General features: G+C 35.3%; 1 protein-coding gene across 3 annotated transcripts in view; it reads right to left on the minus strand.

Moving 5' to 3' along the window:
• Positions 1–426: 426 nt before the first annotated feature.
• Positions 427–12395, minus strand: part of CFAP97 (cilia and flagella associated protein 97) — a 33345-nt gene continuing 21376 nt past the window's right edge. For all 3 annotated transcript variants that reach the window (XM_082680360.1, XM_082680361.1, XM_082680362.1), the window contains exons 3-5: positions 10838–11106; positions 3298–3448; positions 427–1940 (exon numbers count right to left, since the gene is read on the minus strand). In XM_082680360.1, coding sequence (XP_082536486.1) covers positions 1813–1940; positions 3298–3448; positions 10838–11106 — 548 coding nt within the window. In that variant the 3' untranslated portion in view covers positions 427–1812. The remainder of the gene's footprint in view (positions 1941–3297; positions 3449–10837; positions 11107–12395) is intronic.

A 12395-nucleotide genomic window follows, 5' to 3' on the forward strand; every position in this document is an offset into this window, starting at 1 on the left:
ACATTAAAAGTGCAATAAGTTAAAAAACAAAACAAAAACCGTGGTTTAGTATAGCTAAAATTTATATATAAAGCAGAGCACTAAGTGATGGAAAAATCTGTTCACCAGAACAGAATATCAAATAACAGCGAAGGAACATTATAAGCTCAAAGGAAGCAGCAGAAAAATCTCACAATCAGGTTGTGTTCACACAAATTTTTTAACCCCATTCTTCCCCCGTTTCACAGGCCCTATCTGAAACAAAATCTATCAATACAAACTAAGACCAAGAAATTCTGAATTGATGTTCAGTAAAATGCAGTTTGGCTTACTGCCAAAGGTATTAAGAAAAGTAAGTTCGGCGTGCACGCTACAGAGCTTGAGTTAACCCAGAAAAACAAAAAACAAATCTTACTGTGGTTACAGATAAAAAATCCACACTAAGAAAAAGAAAGATTTAGCATTTAATATAGAAACTTGCCAATACATTTTAAGGTATACAGAAAAGGCCAGTAATGAAAACAGTGATAATTAGGACAGCAGAAGCAACATGACCTAGATATACTTTGTTGTATAATATAAGAGCCTTTAGATTGACAGAAAAATATTCTAATTTTAAAAGTCAACTATATTACACCCCACTCGCCATTACTAATTCTATTTAAGATTATTAGGACTTTAAAAGTGGGACTGATAAAAATGATACTTCCAGGATTCAACACAAATGCCCAAACCAAAACAAAGCAAGAAAGTTAGCTGACATTTAAAGTAGCCTCAACAAATTTTTTTCCCCTTTATCATTCACATTTTTAGTTTTCTTTTTCAGCCCTTAAAAACACTAGCTGGAATTTCTATAGCTGCGAGACAATGCATTTCTTTCTTTTCTTCTCACTTAAAACAATAAACTCTAAGGATAACACAACTCATTAACAGCATCACTTAAAACACTGTCCTGACACAACTCAGGATCTGCTTCTTGGCTCTTCAAACTGGTGGTGCTATTTTGCTGATTCAATAGATACTTGCTTTTGCTTATGATGATCTGGTCCTTGGACAAACTATTCACAATGCAGTAGCTCTAAAGAAACCTAATTTCTCAGAATCATTAACTACTTTCCCTGAATATATAAAAACATGAAAGAGGAGCTTCTAAGTTGAGCTTTCTAATACTCACAGTTTGAAATGGTTCAGAATGGTTGATAACGTGTTTGAGATCTAACTCAGTTCCCTTCTGCGGAAGTAGTAGGCACCTCTGGTGAATCCCAAGGATTGCCCCAGTTCAAGCTTCACTCAATCTGCTCATCAAATCTAAATCAGCTCCACCAATGAAAACAAATTTCAAGATTTGTTTCATAATAACTATCTTACAATTAAGTTATAAGTCACACTGCCCAAGTTCTGAAGCAAAGAGAAAACAAAGTCAGTCAGGAGCTATGCTCATGGTATAAAGCTTACAAGAAATGAAAAAAACAACAAACAAGAACTATATAGCTAAACATCTTGGGTCCAACATTCAGCGATGCTATCACAACTGTTTTGTCAGTCTGACAGCTGAACCAATTTCTATGTTGAGAAAATACACCGGCATACTACCATTTCTCTGTAAAATACATACAAGTCTCCTATAAACTCCTCCTCACAGGAAACACTGATTTTATATTAAATTGTCTTTTTCAAAACAATTTTGCATCAAATTACAATAAATTACAAGTCACTGTTGTACACCTTAAATTGCTTAAAGAAGTATTTAGATGTTTATACAGAGAATGATAGTAATATACAAAAGCACTTCAATAAGAATTTGATGATCAATGTTTAAAGTAAAAAGAGTTTTTATAACCAAGCTGTACGGACATTAGGGGGCTTAGGTCTTAGCAACAGGCCACTGGATGTGTCAAAAGCTGATTGCTCACTCTTACAACTGAGACCACTGGTAGCACTGGATGTCCTGGAAGCTCCTCCTGAAAATACATAAAGAATAAGAAATGATTTGAATTATTTAAACTAAATCATCATCTAATAAACAACTTCTCCTATCTTGAAGCCCAGAATAAAATTGTCTTCCCTATCTCACAGGTGTTTTTAAGTCTAATGTGATTCTCAACCAGGAATGTACTTCTGAATTCCCCATGGAACTTAAAAATATAATAACAAACATGCCCAAACGCTATTTTAGGGCATTTTGATTCAATAGATTTGGAGTGGGAATAAATGTTTTTAAAAGCTTCTCAAAGGATTCAAGTGGGAAAAAAATCTCTATGTATAACCATTTATACATTTATTCAACAAATAATTTACTGCTTTCAAGGCATAATACTAAGTGTGAGTAACTGGAATAAGACCCTTTCTTAGTCATGAACTCTGCCAAGGAAATGATGCTTGAAGGATGAGTGAATGGAATTACTAGTCATTTGAGTGTTTAAGATTACAAGCGGTTCCAACTTTCTCTTAGGATTAGCTTCTACAGACTTTATAGTTTTTTTTTTTTTTTGGCAGTACGCGGGCCTCTCACTGCTGTGGCCTCTCCCGTTGCGGAGCACAGGCTCCGGAAGCGCAGGCTCAGCGGCCATGGCTCACGGGCCCAGCCGCTCTGTGGCATGTGGGATCTTCCCGGACCGGGGCACGAACCCATGTCCCCTGCATCGGCAGGCAGACTCTCAACCACTGCGCCACCAGGGAAGCCCCAGACTTTATAGTTTTGAACACGTACATGAACTAACAAAACAGACTTCTGTAAGGAAAAAAGGTCTGGCCTTTCCATGCGTCACACGCCCTAGCACTCAGTGGTCACTCCCACCTGCGTTCTCCGGGACACACTACCCCGGGACACACTACCGGCCAGGCATGTAACGGATCATATATTAAGTATTAAGAGGGATTAATCTGATGACTACAGATTTGCTAATTCTTCTTTTAGTTACCAATGAGGAAGAAAAAGCACATATTAGGGCTGGAAGATACTACTAAAAATTCTTAACTGGCTAAAGAGAATGTTACAGTGACTTTAAATAGCATATCTGTTCATTTCTTCCTTAAATAAACATATTGAAAGTAAAAGTGTCTCCTCCATTATCTAAGAGATAACTGGTATTTTCAATTGTTTTTTCTCCTGGTTTCCTTCCTATGCTGCCATTATACACTGTAAATGAAACCTGAAATTAATGAAGTAACACAAATAAAACAAAGCATGCCAGTGAAAAACAACAGACAGCATTCCAGAAGTCAGCATTTTAAAACTCTATCATAAGAACCGAAGTTATATGTTTTTAAAAGGACAAAAGACACGAACAAGTACAAAATAATTTTGAGTATGCTTACTTAACGGGCTGTACTGGCCAAGAGTGGACCTCACTCGTCTGGAGGTCGGGGATGAGCTGAAATAACCCATGTTGCGGTGATAGTCTGTCAGCTGTTCTGAGCGTTTCATACCAACTGTTGGTTTCACAGCTTCAAGCCGTTTCAATAAAGCCTTCATTTAAAGACAACCCATTTAAAAGCCAACGTTAGAAAAATAGCAATAGTTTTTTAAAAAGGCGAATACTTTCTAGAACCTGAAATTCACAAAATGAAGTAGAAAAGACTTTAAGTCACTGTGAAAAAATATTTCAAATAATGTACTTTCAGGAAAATCTAAGGGTTTTCACCTAACCTATGGCTAACCAAAACCACTATGATTTTAACAACCGACTGTAGGCACATCTCTCTTCTTTGTCGGGTTACAATCTTAGAAAAGGTGCTGTAAGCTGAAATACATTAAACCTGATTTTCTCATAGAAATGACATAATGGGAGCAATAATGCTAAGAGCCCAGTGTTCAACCCTAGAAATGACTGTGAACACATCTAAGCTACTATTATAAGTTCTATCTATATATGCGCACAGAGCAGTGACTGTCAACCTGTTTACTTTCCAGTGGTGCCTCAGGGCTCCTAGGACGTTGAGGAAAGGCCAGTGGGCCGGCCTCTCAGGTCTCCCACTCCTAATTTCTACCGGCCCAACCATGCTTTCTGTATTGTCTGTTTTATATATTGAAGATTCTGCATAAAATTGTTTGGAAAAAAAAAGTTTTTGCTCTTAAGAAGTTTGAAATCAACTACTACAGAACATAAAGGTTTTTAAAGATTGTATAAACCAACTAGCCAAGGCAAGACAGTATCCAGTAGCGTGGTATGTGCATTAATACGATTTTGTAACAGAGGCTAATGTGTAATGTCCCTAATTTTATACATAATCCTTCCTTCACAAATCAGAAGGTGAAAGAGTTTCTTTTGTTTGATTTTCACAGGCTTCAGTGAGAAAGGAATGTTTAAGTAGACCAAATGGATGGGGGAATTGATCCATGGTTGTGTTTTATTATTTTCTTTATTGACTTAAACTTCCTCTGTAGCAAGTTGATCTTTGTTTGAAAAGAGAATGCTGTCCTGCACTAAGATTCACATTATAAAGTTAGCCTCATGAGTTTAGTCATAGGACAAGTTTTCTCTGGACAATCTTTTTTCCTTCTCCCTCAACTTAGTTTTATCTTTGTATTGTGGTATAATCCACATAAGATTTACCATTCTAACCATTTTTAAGCCTACAGTTCATCACCACCAACTGTCTCCAGAACTTGTTCTCAACTGTTATCAGCCCCCTCCCGCCCTGCTATTCTGAGGCTCCATTATCAGTGTGTTCCTGCGCGATTCCAGAGAAGCCAGAATATTGAGGGAAGAGCTATCGAGGAAAGGAGAGCAAGGGTTGTAGAATGAAAGGAGCTTGCAGACAAACGGCAGAGGCGCAGGACACAGGAAGAAGCAGCCGGACCCACCCAGAGGACTCAGCCTGCCAGCTCACCTTCCTGCATGAAATGGCCTTCTTCAGTTCTGAGCCTTCAAAAGCTAGAAAAGAGTCAACTCCTCAGTGAAGTCTTACACAAGTAGAGGAATGGTTCTCTTTGCTGAGTTCAGAGTCAGGATTTATCTGTGGTTCCACCTGACTATAAAGTCTACGGTCTTTCCATAATAACATGCTGTCTTTCTCTCTTTGTAGACAGAGAACCTGTACAATTTAGGTGCCAAGACCGACCAACTAATATATCTCCTCCACCTGCAGTTTATAACTGAGTAAGAAACTTGCTGGGTGTCACATCATCGATGTATTTTACTGGGTAGAGAACCATTCGCTGTTTTATCTGATTATCCTATTAACTACCCATTGAGCTGTGCACAGTGGAATGGACAGCACAGAAAACTTGGTATTTTCAGTTACCTACCAATTTTGTTTTCTTGCTGGTAGAAGTCTCAATGTTTTTTAGATAAACTGCTAATTCCCTAAATTTATTCATTTGGTTGTATGTATATTTTTCTTTTACAAACTTTAAGAAAATTGCAATGCTTATTTATCAGATATAAAACATATAAAGTAATGTGATCAAAATCAATTTGGAAATAAGTTAACAATAAGGCAAAAAGTAAACCCATTCTGTAATGCTGATATGTCACTTATCAAGTTTACATGCAGAAACCTGGGGAAATAAGAGCAATGATTTGGTTCAGCTATCCAAATCACACGGAACTGTGCCATGTATCTGTGTGCGATATGAACACAACAAGCTCAGCAAAAGCTAAAGGAATGATTTCAGATACAAACAGCTCTTACTTGTAGAAACAATATATTGATTAAAATATGAAGGATTACAGTAGAAGCCCTATAATCAAAAGTATATACATTTCAATCTAGTCATCAATTTACAACTCCTGAGTAAGACTTAAAAATGATAGGTCAAAATACTGTAACACTTGTAGTTGAGTGATAAAAAAATATAAGTTTTCTAGTCAGAAAGACCTGGATTTAAACCTTTGCTGTGCCATTGATTGTGTGACCTTGGTCAAATGACTTAATAGTGATATTAACAATGAAATAAAACTCAAAGAGTCAGTTTAGGGTACTAAATGAGATAATGCATTTAAAATGCTCAGAACAGTGCCTGGTATATAGTAAGGACTTATTAAATATTAATTGCTATCCTTAATACTGCTTTGATTATTTTCTAGTTGTTTGACACACTCTAGTATTATCTTCATAGCTAAGTTATATATTAAATGACAGGGTAGTATTTTATATTTTTTCTTATATCCATTCCAGTTTCTTACATAGCTCATAGCAGACATTAAACAAATATCTGTTTAAGGGATTGAAAAATGTAAGAATGGTTACTTATATTCCCATTTATGGTTTACAAAATCTTAGAACTGCTACTCAAATCAGATTCTAATAATGAATTCGAACAGTTTGTTCAAATATCTCTGTTCTATCTAGGAAGTATTCTTTATCGAAAGAAAATTAACCTAGCCTGAATCCTGTCTTCTGAGGTGGAAAGGTTAAAACAAATGAATGGACAAACAGTGAGTTAATGATTTCTGCAGCTGCTAGCAGAGGAGAGTTGCTTTATTGTTTCTAAAGCGAAAAAGCAAAGACCCTGAAGGACATTAAAGAGTAACAAGTGTCCTACAGTCTGGGACAATCACGACTGTTCTACATATTTGTCTATAGCTGGAGTTGTATTCAGTTATCATTAGTTTGCTTTCTTCTATGGAAGGAGATAACAGACAATAAGCAGAGAAGGAAAACCAAAGCGAGTGAACTGTAAATTATTTCAAGACCTTGGAACAAAGGTACTGACTAATCCACAGATAATACTCATACTTGGTATGAGATTTGCTATAAAACTTCATCTTTGTGACAACATATCACTCTCTAATAGTTTTCACATCTATCTAACATTACCTCCCTAAACCAGCAGACAAAGAACAGAAGAGGGAGGATTTTATTGCTCATCTAATGTTTTTAAGATTGGTTTGAATTTTATAAATTTACATTGGGTTGGCCAAAAAGTTCGTTCGAGTTTTTCCGTAAGATGTTACAAAAGCCCGAACAAATTTTTTGGCCAACCCCATACATGCGTTACTTTTACTTTAAAAATAATATTTTAACACAGTAACTCATGAGTGGAAAGATTATGGTTTACTTTATTCAATTACTCCTCTCCCCACCCCCTTTTCACAGCTCAGGAAACTGACAGACATACATTTAAGAGCATGAAATAGCCTCATTATTTTTAGAGTAAGGTGAAACTATATCCTCACTGACCCCTTCTCCTTCTGCTAAGGTTATTCTTGCACTCTTTCATAAAAACAGAATTCATATTATGTCCAAATGAATATAAAGAGACATGGTTTAACAAGAATATTTCAAAATTCATGAATTAAAAAATTTGTTCCCTTTTGAAATAATGAAGTTCTAATATAATTGAGTCTATATGTAGCAAGCATGCCCTCTACTGGATAGAGGGCTCTCCTTTTCTACCTCTTCTGCACAGCACTACTTTGTCTCAAGTCTAACAGCCTCTGGATTACTAAGGAACTAATTTGAGAGTACTGGAACAGAACTGCTTTAGTCATCATGCCTGTTAGCCATCTGAACTGGCCTCTATCACTGGAGATGGAGCAAAGGAAGGATTATAAATCATGAAAATTATAAAGTAATGGACCCTGCTTGTGCAGTACACCTGACACAAAAGTGCTGTATGAGCACGTCTGTACCCATGCATGTGTGTTTTGACTACGAACAGTTTAGCAAACAGGTTAAAAAGTATATCATCTCACCCTGAGGAACTATTAGAGCCAATGTGGCTCTAAATAAGGATTTGGTAGGTGGCTGCTTATATAATAAATACACAAAAAGTGATGGTTTACAAAAGTAACCAATTAGAAAATGTAATGAAAAATTTCATGGCAATAGCATAAAAATATACAGTTTTAAAAAAAACTATAAAACCTTACTAAGGTAGAGTATAAGAAGGCTTGAGTAAATGGAAAGACATACCATATTTCTAGATAGGAAGGTAATATTTTAAGAGTGCCAAACACTCTGCAATTAAAATGTAAAGTCAACACAATTCCAACAAAAATTTAATAAAAAAACTTTTTATAAAGAAAAAAGTCAGTCAGTATGAAGAATAAATGCAAAGGAATAGCCAAGAAAAAATTTTAAAAGGTATAGAATTAGTTTTATTTTGGTATAGACGGTGAAGAGTTAAGCATAAATCTGGAAGATTATTTTTCCTTACAATAACGTAACAATATTTTATAATAAATTATGTTTATTTTCCTGTTTAGCTTTAAGCTACTTTTTCCACTTATGAATTAAGCTTTTGTTTCAGAGCTGCACTGCCCAAAGCCACAAGCCATATGTAGCTACAGAGCATTTAAAATGTGGCTAGTCCAAATTGAGATGTGCTCTAAGTATAAAATATACAACGGATTTCAAAGACTTAGTACCAAAAAAAGGTAAAATCTCAATTTTTTATATTGCTTACATGTTAAAAAGAAATATTTTTGATTTAGTCAGTTAAAATATTATAGCAGAATAATTTCACCTGTTTCTTTGAACTTTCTAACGTGGCTACTAGAAAAACTTAAATTATACATGTGGTTCACATTATATTCTACTGTCCTAGAGTATAACAAATAAGACCTTACTATGAAATGGAGAAAAATATTGCTCACATATACATATTACTAAGCATACAAAGTAAAAAGAATAAAATAGTGGTAATTTTCCACTGTTTATTAAAACAGCTGAGATGTACCACTGATATGGGGGATGATAAAAGCTGTAAACAGAAGCTGCTTAACAGTTTTCATCCTGTTCATACCAGTAAAGCCTCTAGACAGTATGGCTTCAGCTTCTCAAAAGTAAACCCAAGTTCCTCAAAAAGATAAACACAGAATTACCATATGACCCAGCAATTCCACTCTTAGGTATGCACCCAAAGGAACTGAAAGCAGGGACCTGAACAGATACTTGTAGTCAGTGTTCCCGTGCAGCATTACTCACAGTAGCCAAAATGTAGAAACAACCCAAGTGTCCACCATCAGATGAATGGGGAATCAAAATGCGGCACATACATATATGGAATATTATTCAGCCACAAAAAGGAATGAAGTTCTGATACAGGATACAACATGGATAAACCTCAAAAACATGCTAAGGGAAATAAGCCAGACACAAAATGACAAATATTCCATTATTCCACTTATATGAAATATCTAGAATAGGCAGATTTATAGACAGAAGGTAGATTAGAGGTTACCAAGGGCTGAGGAGAAGGTGGAACGGAGTGTTATTGTTTGGTACAGAGTTTCTGTATGGAGTGATCAAAAAAGTTTTGGAAATAAGTAGTAGTGATGGTTGCCCAACATTGTGAATGTAATTAATGCCACTGAACCAATCACTTAAAAACAAAATGGCAAATTTTATGTTACGTATATTTTACTACAACTTATGAATTGTACACTTTAAATGAGTATGGCATGTGAATTATATCTCAAAAAAGCTGTTAAAAAAAAGTAACCCCAAAGCTAGGTAACCGGGACATGATTCTGCCACCTGCTAGCTGTTTAACCTTGAGGAAGTCCCTGCGCCCTACTCAGTGTCTCATTTTCTCCTCCACAACAACAGTAAGTGTGTCTTTAGGTTGCTACGAGGATTAAATGACCTAAAATTGTAAAACAGTATGCACTATGCAACTGCTTGTTAAATAAAACAAGACTCCAGAGCCATGTGGGAGAGTGAAAATAAGGTAAAACCAGATGTTCGTGACACACACTAATTCCAAATTTTTTAAAATCATGAATGAATCTTGAAACTGCCAGAGTGACGTGCAGGAAGTTATCATGTAGCTCACTACCCACCAACCTCACTTCAACTCGTTTTGCTGTTACCTACTTCCTGCCACATTCAGGGTGACTCTCCTAAAGGGCCCAAGAGTACTATTTTTGTAAATATACCAACCCAGCTCGCCAACTCCTGGTGCTAGTGATGGTAACAAAGAAATTCACAGGAGTTGTTACTCTTGCAAGTTCAGGTTAAGTACATAGTCAAATAGAACTGTACTGATGACGAAACATAATGAGGGTGAATTTTGCTAATTATTCTAGTAATTTTAATAATAGCTTTACCAATTATTTTAGCTCTGAATGTATGTGCTCATTAAGGGTCTAATTTTAGTTTAAGATGCTACGTGGGTTTAAAATCTTGGCTTAGCCACTTCCTTACCAGCTCCTTGTCCATGGATTAATTATTTAACCCTTTTAGGTCTCAATTATTCCATTTGTAAGATGTGGATAAAAATAAAGTACCTACCTGAAAGAATTATTGTCAGGATTCAATAAGCTAATATTTAGAAGACACTTAGAACAACGCCCAGCATTAAAGAGCTCAATAAATATCATCAATTATTATGAACTGCATTTTATAAAGAAAATGATATGCTATGAATAAATAGGTTTTAATGTGAAGATTTTCAACAGTTTCCATATATATTCCTTAGGACATCAAAGCGTACTTATATGGTTTTTAACAATCAATGTCTTTCATACATTCAAGCAGCAGGGCAACAAATTTGACGTCTCTGAGAATGTATTTATTATTTAAAATAAATGATATTTAAATTATTTTAGCTTTCGAGGATAAAATGAAGTGAAATAGATTTAGCTCTCCAGAAGAGACATGTATCTCACCCTTGGACACCATTTCCTGTACTACTATAGTGATTCCACAGATATAGTCAAATAAATAATGGAGCTTTCAGTATTTTCATTTAATATTCCCTTAAAATATAGTTTCCTGGATAAAAAAGCATACATTGTACCTTCCAGGCTCATAGCTCATCATGTATTTCAGGCCATACGTATCTATTCCTACTTTTATATAAGTAAGTTAGAAAATTTCGCTGTATTGGGTTTCCTGAAAGTTGGACTAACAAATCAGTACAAATGCATTTTCTTTGATGACTAAAAAAATCTCAGTTACTTACCAAATTTTCTCTTTCAATCCTTTGTTGTTCCCTCTGTCTGTTGAGAGCACTATGATATAACCTAGGTGGAGGACCAGTCGATCTTCTTGGAATCGTACTTTTGCTTCCCGGTTTTTCAGCCTGTCTCGACAGTTCTTTCAAAAGCCTCTGATTTTCCCGATCAATCTGTCTCACCTCCTCTCTTGTGAAAGAGTAGTTTTTCCTAGGTGCTACTGAAGGCTGATCAAAGTGATGTTTTTGTGGTCCCTTTTTATCTAATTGCAGAAAAGCTACAGAAGTGAGCAAAAAAAGGGAAAATGGCTAAACAAAGTAGCACAGAAATATGATGGTATATGCTTTAGCTCCTATAAATGGAAACAATTACATTAAGTCATGAAAAGGGATGTATGAAATAATGCCAGTGACATCCAGACTACAATTGGGTAGAAAAAAACTCAGCGGCAGCTTAGAGGTTTCTGCTCGTTGGGTTCTTTGGGAATAAAATGCTAATATAAAACCATGAAGATATTTTAATGAGAAATGTTCATGGCACTGGTTGTACACTGCTGGTATAATTTATGGAAAATGCCTTTGTCACATTCGTTTTATGTTCTCCTAAGGCAGTTTAAAAGTTAGAAACCTCTGGTGGAGTGTACTGACGCAATACTTAGTTGAGATGGTTCTTACTGGTTGGAGGGTATACTTCAAAAAATAAAATGTCCTCAGCAATGCAAACAATGGCCAGAAAATGGCAAAAGCAAACCCATAATATTCTGAAACCTTCAACTTAACCTGAAAATATTTTACTACACAAGATTTATGACCTTAATATTCGCATTAAAACAAATACTTGTATAAAAGTCAAACTTTTATTCCTGACTAAACAAAAGCCAAATAAATACATTATATAAAAGGAGTTTTTAACAAAGAAAAATATTTTCCATACTATGATTATCAAATGAAGCTTTTATCAACATGCTAAATTCTTAAATTTTCATTATTATAACAATTTTCAGTAAGTCACAATTATTACTAAACATTTGTCAGAAGTTTCTAAAAATATTAAGCTGGCTCAGTGTTTCGGCTTAAGTCTGTGCTAAAAATGAATACATTATATCAGATTAACAGAATGGTACATTTGTTTTGTTTTAACAATATTTTTTTAGAGTAACCATTATTTGTTTTTATTAGAGTGTAGCTTTATGTAAACTCTTTTAGTTCCTTAGTATTTTATACTGTTAAAAGCACAGTGCTGTAAGGTAAAGAGGCATTTTAAACTCCATTTAAAAAATGTGACTGGTGCAAAAAAGTTAAATCCTTTGAGCAAAGTCACAAAAACTGTAAATCTACCTCCCAAAGCTTAAACTGAACACTATCAAAGATTACAGAAACTTTAAAAAAAATGAGTAACAGTGGCTTCCTGAGGGGAAAACTTAGGAAATTAGTGGTTGGTAGTTTGTTGAAAACCATACCACACTAATGACAAAACCTGAATAGGAACCCATTTAGAAAGATATATATGGGGTTCAAGATGGCGGAGTAGAAGGATGTGCGCTCACTCCCTCTTGCGAGAGCACCA

This window comes from Grampus griseus (assembly GCF_964374135.1).
Source record: "Grampus griseus genome assembly, chromosome: 21".
NCBI lineage: Eukaryota > Metazoa > Chordata > Mammalia > Artiodactyla > Delphinidae > Grampus > Grampus griseus.